Below are 22,467 nucleotides of genomic sequence, written 5' to 3' on the forward strand. Positions count from 1 at the left end.
GAGACCTCCCCTGAATGCTAGGAATTAGCCTAAACATAAATAGACTTTGAAGACGCTTCACCCAAACACGCAAACAGTATGGAAAGGCGACACACACACAATCCTAGCATGACAAAACCTTCCTGCCAGCCAAGACCAAGAGATCATTAGCCGTCATATAAATGAACCTAAACACAAATAGAAGCTTCATTAACGCCAGCAGCACTTTAAAAAGGTATAGAACCAAAACACGCACACTATCTTAGCATGACACAAAAGATTCCTTCAAACAACCACTACTTAAAAAGAGGTACATAGCCAATGTCAAACAAATACACGCACGCACACGCACACACGTAACAATGGCAAATGAATTCAGGGCAATTGGACTTATCTGCTGGGACAATAGATTCTAAGAAATCCAAATCTGTCATCGATTGGTTTGTTTCAGGAAAGATTTCCTTTACCTGACCACACTGCTCAAGTCTTCTACTACCTCAAACTGTGAGTGTGTGGCGTGGTGTGTGTCAGTGAGGGGTGGCCTGAAGATATTTTGAACACAGCCCTAAAGAGCCTCCCAGCAGTTATGTGTGTGTGTGTGTGTGTGTGTGTGTGTGTGTGTGTGTGTGTGTGTGTGTGTGTGTGCGCGCGTGTCTCACCTCCTCCATGTACTCTGGTTCAGAAGCTGAGGCATCCCAGCGGTTGTTGAGGATGAAGATATTGGGGCTGGACAGTCGCTCATTCACCTTGTGGAAGAAGGACTTCTCCTACACACAGAGAGAGAGAGCGAGAGAGACCCAGACAGAGACAAAAAACATCAAATCAAGAACATGACACCCATGAATCCCCTACAGCCTTCTGGCCACAGACACAGTGGAGGCGGCCATGATCAGATGCTCAGGCACTGATCGATCAGGACATGGTCTTTACATGAGCAACTAGGGATGGGTATTGATAAGTTTTTATCAATATCGATGGCATTATCGATTCTGCCTATCAATCCAATTCCTTATCAATTCTCTTATCGATTCCCAAAAAATGTAGGTGCACCCACATTTTTCGTTGCATCGCCTTTAACGCCAAAAGGTCACCTTTTATCTCTCTCCTTTCATATAATGTGAATGATTTTTTAACAATAAGGCGTAGAAAAAGCTTGTCTTTATTTAAAACACAATAAGGAATATACATATTCTTTCTAAAGAATTATAAATATGTATATATAGCCTACAGTGTATATATATATAATAAAATATAATTCTTTATATATTCTAATCTATAGCCTACTACTGACATTTCTGATATTCATGACATTCATGACTATTCATATTACAACTCTGCCTCTTTAATTCAGCTGTCGGCTTGAAGCCTCAAATTGTAAACAAAGTAGCATAGCTGGCTAGCTTATTATAGTCTACTGGTTGGACTGTTCAGTTTCCCCACGTGTGTTTAAGTTGCAAGGTAGGCTAATACTTTGTCTCCTTGGGACAGGCCCTTTTGAGTCTTAGAGTTGGAAAACATTGAGATGATCAGTCAACTTGAATGCAAGAGTTTGAATCAAATTTGTGCAGTAGCCTACGTTATGATGCTAACCGAAATTAATTATAATGTCGCTAGTTGTCTTCTATGCGTCATTGCTTTCACGATTGTGAATGTGCATGTCGAGGGGCGGGTGTCGCGCACGAGAGAGGGAGAGGGAGAGAGAGCGGGTCAAGGGGTTATACAGTTTGGCAAAGTTGCACGCATAGTCTACAATTAAAACTTGTGAAGGAAACGTATGCTTTCACCCGAGCAGCGTCAGGTGCACCTAGAATTATTTTCAGGCACACTCTTAAACATTTTGGGCGCATATGCACTCTGGAGCCCTGGACCGGGCAACGTTAGCACCTCTCCGTAGTCTGTCAAACACATGACACTCTTGGAGCTTAATCCCATGCTTCACGGACAAATGTTTTAACATATTGCTGGTATTACTACCCTTACACGATTTGACTTGTAGTATGAGTCGTCGCAGAGGGCGTGTAGTAACACAAAATTTCAGGAAAACCGGAAAAAGTCTGACGTCATGCAGGCTGAGGGAATCGTTAAGGGAATCGATAACAAAAAAGACGTACGATGTCGATGGAATTGATAAGTTAAACCCGGTTCCAAGACGGAACCGGTTATCGATGCCCAACCCTATGAGCAACAAAGACAAAAGAGGCTATCCATTTCTCTATTCATGATAAATACCAGTATTCCCACACAGGCTACACACCAGATGCGTGATTAAAGTGTTCCGTTCCCGGAGTGTCTGCTGCAACAACTAGCTTCCACTGTAATCAATGGAACTCGCTACAACTGACATGATAATGATGTGTGCGCACGTTCCAAAATGTAAGACCAGCTAACAGAATGTATGTGTTGACCTTTGGGGTCAAAGTGCAAGAATCATTCCAACCGGTCAAGGTCAGGTCAAATGTGGCAATAAAGGCCCCAGCCTGCACCGCACGCCGGCGACCCGGGTTCGATTCCCGCCCCGTGGTCCTTTCCGGATCCCACCTACTCTCTCTCCCACTCATTTCCTGTCATCTCTACTGTCCTGTCCGATTAAAGACATAAAAAGCCCAAAAAATAATCTTAAAAAAAAAAAAAAAAAAAAAGTGGCAATAAAGAAAAAAATAATATATAGAAAAAAGATAGCAGATCCTAACGCAGTGAAAGAAATGTGTAGATAATTTCTGCATTTCATAAATAATTTGCCAAGAGAACTAACTGACTGATGGACCGGATCATTATTAACACACACACACACACACACACACACACACACACACACACACACACAGGGCAGAAATGTTTTGATATCTTACGGTCTGCATGAGGGTGGACTCTGAGTTGGCCACCAGCACAAAGACGTCAGCGTCCAGGCAGAACTTGTCTATCCAGCTATCAAGCTCAGTGGTGACGTCAATACCAGGGCTGTCAAAACACAGAGACATGGAGAAATTTGTCCCGGCATAGAGCATACAAACACACTTTGGAGACAGGAGAAATATAATATTAACAGGAGTGTGTGAAGTGTGTATGCATACATGAATATGTGTGTGTGTGTGTGTGTGTGTGTATGTGTGTGTGTGTGTGTGTGTGTGTGTGTGTGTGTGCGCATGTCTGCATTTTGTGAGTGTGTGTGGAGTGTGTGTATGTCTGCAGTGTGTGTGTGTGTGTGGTATCCTCACCTGTCCACCAGCACCAGGTCATCTCTGAGCAGCGCACACTTGCCTTTGGGCCACATCACACACACCAAACTGCCCGCATCCAGATCCTCATCCTGATGCAGCGCATGAGCCAGCTGGTTCACCGTCTACACACACACACACACACACACACACACACACACACAGAATGTTTAGAAGTTATCAGTCCACAGTATGAAACTCATCTGTTTGGTTTAGCACTTTGACTACGCTTAACTTATGCAAGGATGCAAAAGAGGCCGGTGAAGAGGAGGCATGTCAACAGCAGCAACACTATGGGCCCTGTGTCAAATGCAGGGCTGATAGACGGGAGATGATCTGTGCCTGAGATGATCACATACATTCAAAGACAATATAGAGAACAGCCGTCCTTGACATTGTGCATGGCAGAGCTCAAGCCTGAATTCAGGCTCCACGCCTGAACTCCATCAGGCCTGCAAATGCAGGGCAAAGTGCAAAGTCAGTCCATGAGTTAAGTGTTCGTGCATGAACTAACGACATCGTGTGGTACAAGACAGCTTTTAGCTGACCCACCGCTGTTTGTTTGTGGATCTTTCTCATGGAATTAAATGTGCAAATAGATTTTGCACAGTTATTAGCCATTTAAGCTCGAGTTAGACTTTACACTTTTCAAAGCATTTACATGAGGGCCCAATGACCTTCAAGCAACCCTTACAGAATGAGTGTGTGTGTGCAAATAACTTTAACTTCAGCCAGTGTTCATGTGATGCCCTGGCTTCCTGTAAGCAGCTGGTCTTTCATTAAGAAGTAATTCTGGAGAGGAGGTTCGCAACTCAGGAGCACACAAACACACACACACACACACACAGGTCTGCCACAATATTGTTAAGCTCTGTTGCCCCATGAATGCTTTTATTACAAACTCCTGGGGGGTTCTGGCCCAGAACACAGCACAAAATCCAATGCACAATTTGCCTTTAAGTCACCAGGCCCTGACTAGGCCTAGGCTATGAGGTGTGCAACGTGTGCTTTACAATGATAACGTATCACAGGACATATGCAAACTGCAATGCTGTTTGCATAAAGCTATCTTCTGATGCACAATGACCAGCATTCAAACTTTCAGGAAAGCTGAGTAAATGTCTTTGTAACTTTTTCACTTTCAAAATAGCTTTCATTAAATGTGCTCTCACCAACCAGCAAATAACTCAGAAAAAAAGAAGGCAAGAGGGAACTGTGTGTATATGTGTATTACTTTGTGTATGTGTGTGTGTGTGTGTGTGTGTGTGTGTGTGTGTGTGTGTGTGTGTGTGTGTGTAAGAGCATGTATATGTGTATAGGACAGGACAGGAAATGATGTGGCTGGACTTCACATCAGCTGCAGAGGAAACGCCTCGGGGAGATCAGTCCCAATGGGACTAACAGGAGGATGTTTGAGAGAGAGAGAGAGAGAGAGAGAGAGAGAGAGAGAGAGAGAGAGAGAGAGAGAGAGAGAGAGAGAGAGAGAGAGAGATCACTTCCTGAAAGAAACTATTTTGAAAACTTTCAGAACCATAGCAGCCCAAATCTGAAACATGATGAGTGATATGGGAGCCAATACAAAGGGGAGACACGTGAACACGCGACGACTGGAATCAAAATAAGATCCCAAGTGACCAGAACAGATAAGGAGTGAAACAGACAGAGAAACACTGAGATGTGAGAAGCTACAGAGAGAAATGTGTCTGTGAGATGTTTGTGCATGTCTGTGCATACTGTATGTGTGTGTGTGTGTGTGTGTGTGTGTGTGTGTGTGTGTTGGTTGAGAAAGGCCAACATCTGCGCTGCTCCAGATCCTGCAGCTCTGGCATGCTAAAACACTGATAGGCCTGACAAGAGTTCTGCCTGCACTACGAGGAGCTCTCTAATTTTGGACACCTACATCACACCCAACCCAACCCCCCACTCCTTCACACACACAGCAGAATCTGTGCCAGCGGGTCACTAACTTAGCTCCTTTGAGGCCTCCCCAGCCCCCCCACTCCACAGATTGCCCCTCTGTAGGGTAAAGGCTAAAGCAGGAACCCTGTGGTGACCTGTGCAGGGTGCAGATAATCTGACCGTGCCACAAGGAACAGCGGCAGGAATAAATTCATCCGTCTCCACCTCTGAAGTTGATTTCCTCTGATGCATCATTCAGAACCTCCAACAATTCAGGGAAGACGGGAGTAGATAAACCCTTCTTGCATGGTTCTCAAAGCTGGAAATGCTGCCAAATTTGATATCTTACAAACACGATTGCTATCCGTTCACTAGAAAATGCTAAATGTTGGTCTCCTACAAAGGTAATCTACGTGGGATTTATGGTTCACGATTAAATAAAGGATCAAAATCGTGTTTGTGGTTCAAAGGTAATCAAATTTATGGTTCATGATTAAATAAAGGATCAGCCAGGCGTAGCTTACCTGCACAGGATTAAAGTTCCCTGTACCTTGATTACAGTTAATAATTAAGGAAAGATAGATGGAATCTCGTGTTTATTCTGCCAAGCCTTTAGCTTTGCAATTACCAGGGGCAGAAAACTATGGCTCATGCAGGAACGCACGTCCAAAAGTGGGATTCAGTCCAATGACACCGAAGACACCGAATCCTAGCCTGGAGATTGCTCAGATGACTGAACGTGTGGAACACAGACACACACACACACACACACACACACACACACACACACACACACTGCTACAGCTGATGGTCTGGTTGTCATTTTAGCTGTGAAGTATTTATAGGCCTGCAGACCACTGGCAACTCTATAACCACGAGACAGGGAACTTGTTTTATGTCTCTGTGTGTGTGGTGGGGGGTTGGGGGTAAGCGCATGCTTCACAGATGACTACGTGTCTCTCTGTGAAACATGATTTCCACTGACCACCCTCCCCCCCCCACCCATCTCTGCCCGCCATTAAAAAGGAGTCAGCACTTTCGAACCTCCAGTATCATTCAACGCTGTGATTGGTTAACCAACTACAACTGACCAATGGGGCGGAGTGCTGACACCTCACACATAAACTACAGGTATGCGTTGCTTTTTCCTCTCAGCAAAGACGTTCCCACATTCTTCAGTCTCCTAGGAGTTGAGCTGACAGCAGATCTGACAAGGCCTCTACAGATGTAAAGGTCAGACCAGAGAGCTCACGTCCAGAGACTGTGACATTTTAAAGGGTAGCCCTACTCCTCTTCCTCCTCCAAAAGTCATTAGCGGGATAAAGTCACACCCCAGTTACCGTAATCTCGTTAATTTGGGCTATACTTGGGCTTCTTACGCAATAGCTAATCCAGCCTGGGATTATTGGGATGCCCTTAAACTAGGCTCTAATTTGGCTCCACAGAGCAACCATGAAATCATTCCCCACACAGTTACAACAACACAAAACCACTTTGCGGGGAGGTTTCAGCCAAACATACCCAGCTAACAGTGTAGAGTATTGTGGGTATTAGGAAGCCATGACCTTGGGGTGTCCTCTTCTAGTAGTCTCGGAGACTGGGTGGCTTGTCAAACCGGGTCAGGTTAATTTGAGAGGCAGTACTCACTGCCAAGTTCACCCAGTAACAGAGGAAACCACACTAGCGCTAACCTTAGTGAGGCCTATTGACCTTTGGGTGGCAGTTCAGCCAGAGACGTGTGAGACTATTCTACCCAGTCTAAATAAAGTCACCTTTATGACTGTGTTTAAGATACGAGACAATTCCTGAAGCTATGTCACCCAACAGTTACACCAGCTCCCAGAGCTCACTTTTACTCAGTAACGTCCAGCCAACACTCAAGACACCAACAGTCGTTCATCAATTAATGTTTGATCTTCAAATCACTCGGATACTCTTCTGAGGCCTGTGTTAGCAGGAAGGCCTTGTTGCATATATGTGTGTGTGTGTGTGTGTGTGTGTGTGTGTTTCCTCTCTCCTCACCTTGATACTCTTCTTCTCCTCGGAACCCTCTGTGAGCAGGAAGGACTCGTTGCCATCGGTGCCTTCCACCCGTAGGAAGCAGTTGGTGGTGTGACCGATCCCCGAGGGAAGCACCTTGTCCCACAGCATGGCGTTGATCACTGAACTCTTACCGTTGCTCGTCCTGACACACACACACACACATACATTAATACCTTGTCTCACAATATGGTATTTACAACTGTGATTTTACCGTTACTGGTCTTCAAAGAACACATAAACAGTAACAGGCACAATATGGAGAACACACACAAATTCCATATCCTCAGACACACAAGCACATATAAAAAAGGACACGTACACAAACATGTGCGTCATGATGACAGCCAGCTGTGCTGCTATATTGCCAGCTAAGCCAGTTAAAACCTTCATCTCTAAACTGCTGACTTCTATGCCAGTAAGCAGCTACTCCCCACCCCAACAGTCTCTTGGGAGAGGGCAGACGTGCAACGGCGTGCTGACCTGCCAAAGAAGGTGACCTTCATGTGCCTGCGGGCCAGCACCTCCCCGATGCCTGCCACCTTGGACAGGTAACCCCGCACCTCTGCCACCTGCTCCTCCGTGGTGACCGGGTCCAGCTCGTCATTCTTGTACGTCTCTGTTCCAAACACGCAAACACACACACACACACACAGACAGACACACACCAATAAATAAAAAAGAATGTTTACAAAGGCATAATGCTAAAGAGGCTGCACACACTATACATCTGGGTATGCCTACTCTGCTCCTTCTTTTCTGTATGTGTGCGTGTGTGTTTTAAGGGAAGAGGGGAGGGCCAAAACACTGTCCTCAAACCACTTAGCTTATTGACTTTATAAATCTAATACTCATGATGGCTGCCTCTGGACACAAGGTCAGTATGGCTACTCAACGTGCCCTTCCGCGTTCACGGGCACGGCAGCTGTTCACCACTGCTTGCCTTGAGGCTGCACGTGCCTGCAGTGACAGACCTGCGGTCAGGACATTAGCCTGCACACAGCCTGAGAGAGTTAACCCAACTCTACACCAATCACCTCGCTCTGTCTCTTTTTTAGGCTTTTTTTTTTTTTGGCAACCAAATTCAGTTTGACAGCACAGTACAGTATAGTCATGTGAAGGACAGTTGTGAATGACAGAGAAATGTCGTTCCCAATAACCATTCAGTATGTAGCCTTCACAGCACACCGACAGATGCATCGTCACAAGACACCAGTTAGCTTGTTAGCTAACTAATTACCAACTGGGCTACTGGCTGCACTGTGGATGCCTTTAAGGGAGCTAGCTCGCTAGTTTTTACTCCTTACTGCTGTTTCAACTGTGCAGACCAGCCACCCAGCAACAGGCCATCTGTGTGGGTCTGTCTGAAGCTAAATTCACTATTTTTTTTCCGCACATCAAAAGCTAGTCAGGCAGACAGTAGCACCGCTCTGGATTATACTCAGTCGACCTGACAGCCGTGCACTTGGGGAGCGAACATGTGCCTCGCATTAAAGAGACAGGAGTGGGAGACAGAGAAGAGGAATAGAGGGAGGGAGAGACAGAGAGAGAGAGGGAGAGAGAGAGAGAGAGAGAGAAAAAAATATATATAACACAAGCGAGAAAGAGAAAGAGAGAAGGTAAAACAAAAGGGGGAAGAGTGAATAATAAGGGACATTGAGGTCCACATGACAGATCAGCTGACGGACACAGAGGCCTCATGTGAATGAGGGGACACCAAAGACAGCACGAGAAGAAAAGAGAACGGCAGAACTACGTGAGAGGGGGAACATTCTGCCAAATTCCACAAGCGGAGTGCCCTACAATGTACTCATGAGACCATTTGGCTCCACCCACCCTCCAAGAAGGCGGAGCTCTCCTTGATGTAGGCTCCCAGCTGCTCGAAGATGCCATTGATCTTCTTCTTGGCCGTCACAAAGTGCTTGAGCGGCGATGCGTTCACCTCAGCCATTAATCTCTTGTCCTTCTTGCCAATAGCGTTGCTGTTGGGTCGGGTGAAAACCAAAGACATTGCACTGTGGGCAGAAAACACAAACAGAGACAAGAGCATTAGAAAGATCAACATTCACGTTCATATCGTCAGCGATGAGGCCAAGACAGAATGACCTAGCCACAGGAACACCACATCCATCACCATAGAAACTCACAGCCAATGATTCCTACATGTGGCTGCTCCTTCCTCTAGAGAATAATAAGTAACTACATAAAAGAATGCGCACACACACACACACTCGATTGGGGTGAACTACAGGAAAGGCCACCGAGTGCCACGACTCAGAGTGGGGCAGAAACAACAGCACACATGTTGAGCAGAACAGAAGGTGGAAGTAACTCTGGCCCAGAGACACAGCCTCCAAAAGAAAAAACGCCCTAAAATGACTGCTTGTGAAGCTGAGTCACCGCTCAAGAGTGTGAGCGAGCTGAGCTCTAATGTCTGGAATGTCAGGGGGCGCGCGGGAGCTCGCCCCCAGGGTCAGAGAGTTCCATGACAAAGAGCTGCTTCCTTCTGGCTCTTTTCTCAACACACACACCGCACGGTTACAGACTGAAGCACAGGCTAGTGGTGTGTGAACATAAGCATGAGATGATCTTCTCTAGAGAGGAGGAATGTGGTTCTTCATGTCAGAGACATTCTCCCAGCAGCCATTTAGGCAGGTTGAGGTGTGATACACTGCCTGTGGGCTGCCTATATGCCTGCCCTGTACATTTAAATCTACAATACACATCCCTACAAAATAACAGAGTAAGTGGTACTAATACATTCAGACATCAGAACATTATCCAAGACTGTATGCCTCCACTAAATATCTTTGTGGTGCTCAGCTGGTCAACAGCAACATAGCTTGTCAACCTCTGGGCACCACTAGATCAGGTAACTGGGTTAGGACCACCTTGTGTATCTACTGATCCTGTTTGACCCCATAGACTAGGATATGAAGTCTCAGTGGGTTAAGAAGACGGGCTTCTCTGTGGTGCTTCCAAACAACAAACAAGATATTAACACTAATCTGGATCACAGTGTTTAATAAGGATAAACATCCACTGACGTTGATGTTGATGTATCATAACCCGGAAGGGTTCTGTTTTACATTGCTGGGAGCATAATTGCAGACAAAGACATGCGGTCCATGGGGTCTTTGCCTGGTTGGTCTCTTTCAGTTTTAATGAATGTGAAAATACACAGGTCTTAAACTGAACTGCGGCTGAGAACAAAGCCTATTGTGCCAACACAACCCAACACCCCAGCTCACCCAACGGCCCCCAGCAGGCATCACTCCCACAGTGACAGATGGCCTGGAGAGGCAAAACAAACATCACTCTGGCCTAATTTGTGGGGCCAGCCAAACATGAGAGATATGAAGATATGAAGATAAACATGAGTCACGACTGAACTCACAATACTCAGCCCCCACCACACCCATGAGTTTGCCTGCAGCAGACATGGTTACCATGAACAGAGGACTACTGTCGGTTTATACTCTTGTCAGACTTTCACATTCCTAGTTACTAAACTAGCAGGGAAACATCAAACAACAAGAAAAAAATTACAAAAACTTGAGGGGCTTTTTTGGGGGAGGTATATGCTATTTCATGTGACATGCTAAAATTGCTGCGTCACTGTAAACAAAGCCCCCCGAGCAGAGCAGAGGCCTACCAGTGGGGCAGGTCCACAACAGACCAAGCCTGTTCTAGATCTAGCCCGTTGTTGCCACTTTGAGGCTTTGGTGGCTGCTACGGCTCATGAGGTATGAAGGCAATGGTTGTGTGGGCACAGTGACAGCAAACTTTTTTTTTTTAGCCAGCAAGGTTCCAGCCAGCTCCTAGAGGTGGAAAAAATCTCTCAGGAATCTAGTCTATTATCTGTGCTAGTGATGTTTATTCTGAAGTAAGCTTCAGGCTTTCTTGCTCAGCTCAACCAGACATTACAGAACCAGTTAGGCAGAGGGTCGACCCCCCGAGGACCACAACCTGCTACGTGAGGATATACAGCCTGGCTCCACCAGATTGTGCTCCTATGGATTTCACTTCTAGTTTCTACACCACCAGTTTCATGGCCTATGGCCGGACAATCACAGTTATTAAACAGCCTAGAAACTGTTAGAAATCAGAAGTGACAACCATACTAATGATGTCTAGTTTTTCTGGTCTCGCTTAGGGTTTCATAGCCGAGTTCAGTCTGAGTGTTATGTGCAATACAACTGGTTTTAATAGGGCAAACAAACTACAGTGGATAGTGGGCAACCGAAGCCACTATAACTGGTTTGTCTTCGTGTGTGTGTGTTGCTGGGAGTAATAGAGTAGATTACTAAACAGTCAGTGCTGTGCAAATGGGCATACTTAAGCCTTTAAGGTACTGACCAGATGGACGTACAGTCTGTCAGGACACCCCCCCCACACCCACCGCCGCCGCAACCTTCACACCAGTACGCGTGGTCTCTCGCTCAGACACATATCTTTGACTGACAGAAATGCAGTGGTGTCTGGTGTCTATATCTCCATTGTGACCTCAAAAATAACCCCATCAAAAGTGCACCACTGGAGTATGGCCGGTTGCTTAGCAATGTGACTGTATACACAGTAGAGACTGGCGGATGATTTTAACTAGCGGAGACAGGCCGGCAGCAGCCAAAATGTGTGCAGACAAGATGAGACCAACTGCATGACAGGTCACCTTCAGAGGGGTGTGTGTGTGTGTGTGTGTGTGTGTGTGTGTGTGTGTGTGTAATTAAATGAAGAGAGGGAGGGACAAAAATAGTACACGTGTAGAAAAATCAAGTGAAGTAAAAACTCTGTCTATCTGAGAGAGAGAGAGAGAGAGAGAGAGAGAGAGAGAGAGAGAGAGAGAGAGAGAACCCCACTGTGCTGCTCTGGTCAGAGGAGATGTAAGGTAACCGTCTAGCTAGCTGAAGGTCTCTTTCCTCCTGGCAAGCCATGATCTCAATATCTCTACCATATGTCTCAACGCTCAAACCTGCTATCTGAGGATCTCCAGGCCAAGGCTCATTCCAGACTGGGCAGAGATAACATTCCGGTCAACAAAGGTCTTTCAACAGAATTCCACTACGAAGTTGCCTCATCCTGCACACAGAGCATAAGCTCATTTCTTACCTAATCATTCCATGTTAAATGGTTTGTTTCCTGTATGTCCAAAGCTACTTACAACTTGAAGTTACAAGAGCATCAATAAACATTAAAATATTAAAACAATCCAATATCAATCACAGACTTAATATATGATTATGTGAGGGGCGTAATACGGACATGGACATCCCATCAAGACAGACAGAGGCTTTGGTGATCACTCGTGTAATGCCCCCTAATGTTAGAGGAAACTCCCTAATATCCTGCTGAAAATCCCGGCACGCTGCACAACCCCCATCAGAAAAAAAATCCCCTCACTGGCGGCAAAGTGTAGGATAAAAGGTTCCCAAATTACCGTCTTTGCGTTTCTAACTCCATACATTAACCTCTGCTGATGCAAAGAAAAGAAGTTAAGCAACAACGGCCTATCGATTTTGGCACAAAGTAAGCTGTCTGTCAACTGGGTTATCCGGCGCTCATCATGAGACGGACTCAATGCTGCTTGACGTATTTGATATTTCATGACACGAAACAAATAGACATAAGTCTTTTTCGCAAGGTCCTATGAAGGACACTGCTAGGTTAGATTGCATTTCGATTGTTAATTACAAGACCGGCATCCTGACCCTTCTCATCTCAACACCACATGCATGTCATTGTCCTGAAAAGGACTACGAGTGCTAGCGCTATTCAGCCAAACCAATTCGCTTCCTAATACACAAAAAACACGTGAGATTTGTAATAATGTGTCAGTGACGATGAGCTAGCTGAAAAGGCTTACCTTGATGTTCAGTGACACTCTAATAGGAAGAAAAAGGTTTTATCGGGCCTCCACGGACTTCACTTCTCGTGACCGTTCACCTACATTCCCAGGGGCAGACTGCCCACTAACCTGTGTGAAGTCTCTTCGCTTACACTATCAGTTTAAACCGCCATGGTAAATCAATCTGCTAAACCGATAGCTCGCTTTAAGCTTTCAAACGAAGCCACGGTCAAAACGGGTGACTTGAATGAATGAGCAAGCCGCGAGAAGACTGGTAGCGATGTCCAACTCGTCCAGCAACACGTTAAAACTCCCATACGACGTTCTTATCGGTGACCCATTTTGGAGGCCCTACCCCCTCTCACGACTCGAAGCTGCTAATGAAGCTAACATCAGCAGTGAAGAGTTAACATGCTACTCCTCCCGCCTCGCTTAACAAGTGAATCAAGCGGTGGGCTGAGGCTGCATGGAATCTGGTCGGTCTGTCAGAGAGGATGGCTAGAGTGAATCCATTGGATTTGCACAGTCAAGCTCAAATCATTATGTAATACCAAGTGGGATATAAAGTCCTGGCGTCAACCTCCACGGCATTGGCAAAGAGATCTGTTGCAATCCTAGATGAGACTAACGTCAATACTTACCCGCCTGTGTGTGCAGACATGTTCAGCAAATGTTACTAACGCAGTGCAAATGTTGATTGTTTAAGCATCTGATTGCAATATCATAACGTTAAGGCACGATGTATGTGCAATTCCAATAGTTCATAAATCATTTTGTACAAGTGAATCTTCGGACTAAACCGCTAACGTTAGACATGTTGGCTTCCAAAACATTGCAATTCACTTACTGAACAATAATATTTGCTAGCTAGCCAGTTAGCTGCTCTCAGCTAATTAAGGTCAGCAATATGAAATTGTTTAAAATACTCAGTTTCGGAACATACTAGGTTCAGACAACATATACATTCACTAAAATAGCTGGCTGGTTATACTGATTAGCTAAACGTCGCATGTCACAATCTCATGTGGTTTCAGAACTTACGTTAAATAACGATATGTTTTTGCTTTGAACAGATGTGCAAGCTATGGCTAACATGGCTAGCTACTTACCAAGAAAGGGTGCGATATTACTCAAACTCTTCTTGCATCTTGACCGTGACAGTCGGAATCAGACTCTTATCCCTCGTGTTAAGATATATCAGTAGGAGCGACAAATGAGTATCATAGCGAAAGTAAGAATGGGCGAGGTAGCAAGCTACGGTAGTTAACGTAGTAGTTATTCACTGACAGATAGCCTGCAATAACCTAACGTTAGCAAGGAAACTGTTAAACTGCACATTAACCAATACCGTTAGCAGGACATTGAACAGTTATCCAATGTCCACAGAAATATCAAATAGGTTAATCAACCGTACACACATTTACTGTAGGCTATATCAGTGTGGTAATTAATTGCCCAGAAACGCCATGATGCTTGAATCTTTCTTTATCATACCTCACTGGCCACTGTCTCCGTTACTATTATACGTCATTTTCAAGCGCCAGTAGACCTCTTTACAGTCTTTGCTTCCACTGTCTCCCAGGCGATTGCTTTCTATTCTATGTAGACCGAGACATCATCTAAAGCTCAATGTGGTGGTTACTGACATGGATAACAACACTGCACAATCTACTCAACGCATATCAATTAAGTGCATGTCAACAAAGCAGGTAATGGTGAACACTGGCTGCACAGTGAATGCTGTGTTTTAGCCTACTGCTTCTACCTGTCCTTCAATGCGGATTGGCCTGCATGGAAGTGAACATCAGACGTGAGAGGTCACTGTGCCCTATGGCCCAGTGGTTGTATCATACAGCTGAATTGGGAACTATACAAGCCAACCACAGTGCCACCTTGTGTTTGATTTAGTCACCTGACTTGTTTTAGATTGTTCAAGTTCAAGCTCAAGCTCAACTTAATATAACTTAAGTAATTAACACACGGACAAAGGCGTCTGCTAAATAGCTACACCATAACCATAACCATATTTCATGAGGTCGTCGTTGACAGATTATGGGTAGCCTACCCACACTAGTGTGTTACAAAGGAGCAATTTTCAGGTGGAAAAATTCAAAATAAAGTTAGTGTCTCAAGTGTCACTGAAACTAAGATCACAGTGAACTGTGATGTAGCCTACCTAAAATTGCATCAGGAATTTTGTGCAAAAAAAGTGTAGGCCTATGTCTGAAAGCATACTGCATACTGTTGTACAGACTACTACAAGCTATGCAATCTATATGTGCTTGGTTTAGCCTATTGCGTGTTTTTAGTTAGGTACTAATTCATTTTGTAAACAAATACTGAAGGTATTATAATAGAAGAAGGCGACGTGAACTGCCTTTATGCCTCACTAAATGCTTTGCAACAAACTACACATCATGCTTTACTTGGTGATATGTTGCTTGCATTTGTAGACACTTTGAATAAATGCTCAGTTCAGTTAATGAAACAGCTACCATAAAAGACACACAAAGAATGTTTGCATTCTGTCTGTCATTTTGTCTTCAAGAGCTTATGCTGCATTCTAGACACCTCAGAAGTCGGATTTGTAGATGAATTCTCCCAATTTCATTTCAGACAAACTTGGAGGTCGGGACATTGAAACTCCACTCGAAGATCCCACTTCTCGGGGTAAGTCGATCTACCCCAACTTCAAAGTTGGAACTGAAGTCCGACCTCCAACATCCAAGTTTTATTGAATGTATTACAAGGCTATTTTCTGGAAAGCCTTGCTTTTCAAGGCTTCAGCATTTCTTTCATGAGCTGTAAAATATCTTTCTTACAGCCAACATTTACTCACATGCCAACTTGCAGTAACAATCAGTTATGAATTTAGTGTCAACACAATAGTGTTTTTAAATGTGCACCAATAGAGGTTTTATGATTAACAACCTTTTAGTCTTTTAATTCCAGTCAAATAGGAGTTGAGCAGCATGGCGTCTAAAACTGCACTGCTCAATGCACAACTGCACAATGAAATCAAAAGTGCAAAGGAGAGATGCAAATTAGATTAGATAAATTCAACTTTATTGTCATTGCGCGTACAAGAGACAATGAAATGCAGCTCGCGTCTAACCAGAAATGGAAAAAAAGTAATCTTGTAAATCATTAACAGAATGATACAACCGCTGGATGAATGCTAAACCGAGAAACAGACAAGCTCATCATCAGTTGTATGAAGATCATGAAGGCTTCAGGAATGGCTATTGTCTTACTTCTGGTGCTAGCAGGTGCGTTGTTTGTTCCAGTGCTCTCATTCATGGCAGAGGAGTCGTTTTCTGAAGTAACAGCCATATTTGACTAGTCTGGCTATCACCATACTGCTCAATATTTTAAGATTGAACATTAGTCTGGGGAGTCTGCGCTTTATTTCTACTGCACAAAAGGCGTGATCAATGGGCATAGTTCAAATGACTCCGTATGCTTGGATAGCCAACGATCTGGGTGTGTGTTTTGGATAAGTCAGTTTGTGGTTGGACCCAAAGATTGTGGATAGGAAGCAGGGGAGATAGATGTGCAGGTTTCCAGCCCGAGCTGCCAGGCGAAATCCAAATTCGCAGGCAGGTTAGGCACGGTTCACCCAGCCTATAATTGACTGTAGAGCATTTATGTTGGGCTCATATCATATCGACTAGATGGGTAGCCTACTGCGTATTGACGGTGGGAAGAGGATTTAAATGCAATGTATGTTTTGTGAAGGCACTTGTCTAAGTAGAAGTGAAAATGTTTAAACATTGCTAACATTAATCAGTTAATCCTGCGGGTTCCTACAGGTTACTGGCATGATGAAAAATCAAGGTGACTTGTAGTAAGTAGTAAAATGTGTAATTTTGAGGGTAGGGCTATGTGAGTGAGCACAGGCACACACTCACTCACTCATAAGCAGTCAAAGCAGACCGTCAGAACGACTCAGTTGAGATGCATTTTGCCCACTGGTGGCAGGTGATGGTAGGGTAGTTAAATTGTTGAGGTGGTGTTTTTTTTAACAACATCTGATTCCATCCATGAATGATGAACACACACACCAAACAGGTATTTTGAGATCATGATAAAATATGGATGAAAGAAGAGCTTAGTCTGAGTCCAATGTGTGTCTAGATTCCCTCTTTAGAGAATTCCAAATATTCAAATATTCAAATTAACCGGGCAGCTTGGACAGGAAAAGTGTCAGTTATAATATATACATAACTAATGAAATTGAGCTTACAGGTCCTTTGTGGTTGATTATTAATAGATACTAATTCAACATTCTGCATAAATGTCTGATTCATGCTAATGTTGTAGTTGTACTAACTCAAATGTTATGTGTGTACCATACCCTTTAAATGAAGAAATACCTGTCTTGACTCAAGTAGGTTGTGCTCTGGAGTCCTACCTGAAGAGAGGAATTGGATGGGACTGCCCAGACCAACAAGGCCTGCATCATGTGGTTCTGACAACCCCTGGGGACGACAGAGGACACTGCGGGGGTTCTCTGCTCAGCTCTGAGTGGATAATTACAGCTCTTCACTGTGATAAGATGTAGGATTCCTAATGTTTTCCTTTTAAATCATGCTTATAATGCCACCCCCCCTAAAACAATGTTCTTGATGGTTTCTTTCTTGTTTCTGACTCTATCCAATAGAAACCTGGAGGCCATAGTTGGAAAACACCCCACTGGGAAAGGCCTTACTATACATATTGAAGATGGGGATAAGTACAAGTACAAGACAGAGGGTGTAGAACATGATATCATGTTGATAAAAATGGACATTAAAGACACAAATTACCTCATCACAATACCTTTGCCTCATCAAAACTGTAAAGCTCCAGCTCTTCACGCCACAGTTGACATTGTTGGCTGGATGACTGCAACTGTAGGCCGTTTCACAAACAAAAAAAGTAAGTTTAACTCATTGGTGCCTGGCCTGCTTTGGGATACTGGAAAGCATTAAACCAAACTCGTTCTCCACTCCGTAGATATCTACCATGCATGCAAACTGCAGTGTGGAAATTTGACTGTTGTTGAATGCCAGTCCCCAAATTGCCCATATCTTCAGGACTACCAATGTCAACATATTTTCTGTGCTATTGGCACAACTACAAAATGTGATGGCTGTCATGTAAGTTTCCACACATTTCTCGATGAATGATAAAGTTTGATAATTTGATAATTTAAGAAAGATGATATCAGCGCAATAAACTAACACGTGAATTCACTAGTTAATTGATAGGACACTGAACTAACCTCTCTCGATGTCTTACTGTAGTGCTCTGTCTTTATTTGATCCAGGGGGACTCTGGTTCTAGTCTTATAAGTGGAGGAAAGCTTCATGGAGTTCTGGTCATGTCTGATGATTATTTTTGTGGTGACACTGTTGACTTCATGGACATCTGCCACACTGAATACAGAGAGTGGATCTTTACCACCACTGGACTGTAGCAGAAACCAACACAAACTGTAACTACACAAGTAGAGGGCAGATGTCCTTAATAAACAAGTTCAGAAGCCTCCATCACCTTTGTGTCTTATGACTCAGGGGATAAAACCTTTAATATTTTTTTTTTTTTAATGGGGGGGGGGGGGGGGGGGCTGCATGATTTGATCATCAGGAAGGCTATTCCAGAGCTGGGGAGTATAGACAGAGAAAGCCCCGTCACCTTTAGATTTAAAGACTTTGTAGACTAAATGTAGTCACGTTTCTTAGATCCAGTTAACAATCTGGAGCATTTTTGGTCCAGCTGGAGTCTATTCAGGGTGGATTTAGTTAAACCTACAGATAATGGCCGGGTTTCCCAAAAAAGTTAAGAAGCTCTTAAAGGGATATTCCGCCATTTTTGGAAATACGCTCATTTTCCACCTTCCCTCGAGCAAAACAATCGATATTTACCTTGTTCCCGTTCATCCAGCCATTCTGTGAGTCTGGCGATACAACTTCTAGCTTCAGCCTAGCATAGATCATTGAATCGGATTAGACCATTAGCTTCTCGCCTGCTAGCTTCATGTTTAAAAGTGACTAATATTTCTGGTAATTTTCCCATTTAAAACGTGTGTCCTCTCAAGTTAGAAAGTGCAATAAGACCAACTGAAAATGAACCCTGCCGTTTTTCTAGGCTGATTTGACATGGAACTACATTCTCATCTGGCGTAATAATCAAGGCAACTTGCAGCTACTGGCACTACTACTGCTTGATGTCTATGGGGACTATTTTCAGATGCTTCGTACGATATCACTGCGCCTATGGTACGTTTGCAAGTTGCCTTGATTATTACGCCAGATGAGAGTGTAGTTCCATGTCAAATCAGCCTAGAAAAACGCCAGGTTTCATTTTCAGTTGGTCTTATTGCACTTTCTAACTTGAGAGGAGACGTGTTTTAAATGGGAAAATTATCAGAAATCTTAGTCACTTTTAAACATGAAGCTAGCAGGCGAGAAGCTAATGGTCTAATCCGATTCAGTGATCTATGCTAGGCTGAAGCTAAAAGTTGTATCGCCAGACTCACAGAATGGCTGGATGAACGGGAACAAGGTAAATATCGATTGTTTTGCTCGAGGGGAGGTGGAAAATGAGCGTATTTCCAAAAATGGCGGAATATCCCTTTAAGTCCCAAGAACTTCTTAGGAGCGTTCTTAGAACATTCTTACAACGCTCCTAAGAAGTTCTTAGCACTTAGGAGCTTCTTAACAATTTTGGGAAACCCGGCCAATGAGTTGTAGTAGTCAAGCCTTGAAGAAATAAAAGCATGGATAAGGATTCTCAATCACTGATAGAGAGAAAGGACTTAATCTTTGCTATTATTCTTAGCTAGAAAAAGCTTCACTTGACAACATGGACTTGCTTATTAAAAGTCAAAGAGGAGTCTAGGAACAACACTGTGATGATTAACAGACAGGAGAGCCTAGAGCCTTACTTACAGTGTTGACAGTGCTTGGCGGTCCAAAAATGACCACTTTTGCTTTGTTGTTATTAACTGTAAAAACCAAAGGTTGCTCAATGAGCAGGATATAAAATTGGGTATCACCAGCGTAGCACTGGTAGCGAATATTGTATTGATTAAAAATGGAGCCCAGGGAAAACATCATGAGTAATGAAAAAAAGGCCCTAAAATAGAACCCTGGTGGACACCACACTTAATAGGAGCAAATGATGAGGAAGCAAATGCACTGAAAAAGATGTCAGGTAGCCTAAATAAGATCTGAACCAATTTAACACAGTGCCTTGCAGATCAATTTCAACTTTCATGGTGTCAAAAGCAGCAGATCTAGAAGGACCAGGGCACAAGAACCAGAGTCAACAGAGAGCAGAGTATCATTATGGACCAAGTAAAGCAGACTGTGCTATGAAGTGGTCTAAAACCAGATTAGTCAAGGATATAAGAGGTGTTTACATAGGAGACCTGTGACAGAAAAAAGTAAGATCCTTTGAGAGAAAGGACAGCTTGGATATGGGCCAATCATTTCTACAATTCATCAATGCTTCTTGAGGAGAGGTTGCACAGTAACTCCATTTGCCAGAAAACTGTTAATGTAAAGGCTTCTAGTCGTAATTTCTTGAACCCATTATTCTTTGAACGGTGAGATATCAGAGTGGTAAGAAGAGGACTTCATATGAGCGTAGTCTGAAAGCTATAGCTCCACCTTTAAGTTAATTGACCTAATACTGCCTACATGTCTCTGCAAGCATATAAGTACAGAATCCACCCCAGGATATAATAGTTAGATTCTACTCCACCTTAGAGGAGTACAGAGTCAACCACACTAGGTGAGTTAGAGAATCCACCCCAGAATAGGTGACTTAGAGCCTGTTCACACTAGTCATTAAATGCGTCTTGGGCAAATCTGATTGCAAGTGATCAGCCAAGACGCATTTTGTTCACACCAGTATTCTAATATGCGTCTCAGCTGATGACTTGCATTCGGATTTACCTGTAGAATGTAACTTTAGAATTTAGAATGTTTATCTATTGGTCTATCATCATGGACGAAGACGCATAAGGACGGATTGAGCGTTCACACTACAGAACATATGTGGATGGATACATGCGTCTTAAACCACCTCCACATGTGGTTAAGAACAATCTGATTCCAAACCGTTTCAGTCATTGTTCACACCAGTCTTTAGAACGAGACACTTGCAATCAGATTTGGCCAAGACGCATTCTAATGACTAGTGTGAACAGGCTCTTATAGTGTCAAGCCCACCACAGGTAAGTTTACAGTGCACCCCAGCAAGATTACAATAGTGTACATGAGCAGGTGTTGTACAGTAGGTTGAGTATGTAGTTTAGCTGAGGTTCTTTGATAGAGCAATCATTTTGTTGCCAAGTTGGGCCTTTACGGATCCCATCTACAACATGCGGCATGCATTATGTTATGAGGTTGTTGATTGGCTTTGTACCGTACATCTTGTACTGTGAAGGAGAATGGTGGGAAAAGGTGGGACATCATATTTTTTAACCAAAGACCAAACAATACACACCAGACTGGTAGCCCATGCATATCTACAGTGCTACCTGATTACCTCCACAAAGTATAGATAATCAGTAATCCTGGCAATCAGTTTCCTTTGAACATGCCAATAGATTGTAGTCTCTCTTGGTATCAACTTTTAAATGTTTCACCTCTGTTTTATGTCTTAATTTCCAGGTTGTCAGCTGTTGGCTCCACAGCAAAGCAGAAAGCCGTATAGGCCACTGGTTAGCCACACCACATGATAGTCTCAGAGTCTTCTACACTGTAAGACTGGTATACCCATTGCTTCTGTGACAAGATGGGTCTTGTGTTCCTGTGACCTGACAGCTCAACTATGCACCATTCTAACTGACCAGATGGATTGTTTAATATTTTCTGCTGATCAGAGGGCTTTTCAGATTGTCCGTCTGGCCAGAGTTGTACCACTACACTGGCAATGGCTGGATTTGCCTTAGGGCCCACCAAATAGGTCTCCGCCCAAACCAACCAGCGGTCAAACACTGCCGCTGACTAGTGGATATAAAGTTTGTCATGATAACCTGTTTTTTTTTTTGTGAATAACACTAAAAGAAGATGGCTTATTACATAGTGTTTTGAAAGAAAAACATGAGTTTGTTTAGTTAATGTTTTGTGGTTTAGTTAATGTGACAAACAATATTTTCCTTTCACCTCTAATAGTAGCCTATGTTTAGCCTACCTTATCAATTAGAAAAAGTTGATTAATGTTTCATCCAGAACTAGACTGTTTCATGTAATTGAAACGGGTTGGATTACATGTAATTGGACAGCTCCCTGGATTTTCATTTTTTACAGTGTATTTCAAAAAGGGCCAAGCCGGGGAGGGGGGTTGTATACAAAAAAACAATGGTTGTGATAATCTCTAAAAGTATAAGCCTATGCTCTGGGTCAAATTGACCTGCAGAGAATATTAAAGAGTGTGGGTGGCTGAAATTCAACTTGCTTTTACTTCATAGCGTCTTACAATTGGGCAGACCGG

The 22,467-nt window shown here is 43.6% G+C and overlaps 2 protein-coding genes across 3 annotated transcripts in view; one reads left to right on the forward strand and one right to left on the reverse strand.

Annotated features, from left to right (window-relative positions):
• mfn2 (mitofusin 2) overlaps positions 1-14,346 on the reverse strand; it is a 25,732-nt gene extending 11,386 nt beyond the window's left edge. Inside the window, exons 1-7 of one of the 2 annotated variants that reach the window (XM_062540515.1) lie at positions 14,088-14,346; positions 8,970-9,148; positions 7,617-7,752; positions 7,116-7,278; positions 3,195-3,319; positions 2,829-2,937; positions 639-746 (exon numbers count right to left, since the gene is read on the reverse strand). In XM_062540515.1, the coding sequence (XP_062396499.1) occupies positions 639-746; positions 2,829-2,937; positions 3,195-3,319; positions 7,116-7,278; positions 7,617-7,752; positions 8,970-9,144 (816 nt within the window). In that variant the 5' untranslated portion in view covers positions 9,145-9,148; positions 14,088-14,346. Of the gene's footprint in view, positions 1-638; positions 747-2,828; positions 2,938-3,194; positions 3,320-7,115; positions 7,279-7,616; positions 7,753-8,969; positions 9,149-12,996; positions 13,460-14,087 lie in introns of those variants that run through there. The other variant, XM_062540514.1, reaches the window with a different exon arrangement.
• Positions 14,347-14,447: 101 nt separating this feature from the next.
• On the forward strand, positions 14,448-18,510 carry LOC134087183 (trypsin-3-like). Its single transcript, XM_062540516.1, has 7 exons — positions 14,448-14,687; positions 15,595-15,648; positions 16,133-16,247; positions 17,373-17,538; positions 17,642-17,898; positions 17,977-18,119; positions 18,290-18,510. Exons 3-7 carry the CDS (start codon positions 16,154-16,156, stop codon positions 18,437-18,439), a joined length of 810 nt encoding a protein of 269 aa, XP_062396500.1. The 5' UTR covers positions 14,448-14,687; positions 15,595-15,648; positions 16,133-16,153; the 3' UTR covers positions 18,440-18,510.
• The last annotated feature ends 3,957 nt before the right edge of the window (positions 18,511-22,467 follow it).

This window comes from Sardina pilchardus, chromosome 7 (genome assembly GCF_963854185.1).
Source record: "Sardina pilchardus chromosome 7, fSarPil1.1, whole genome shotgun sequence".
NCBI classification, from domain to species: domain Eukaryota; kingdom Metazoa; phylum Chordata; class Actinopteri; order Clupeiformes; family Clupeidae; genus Sardina; species Sardina pilchardus.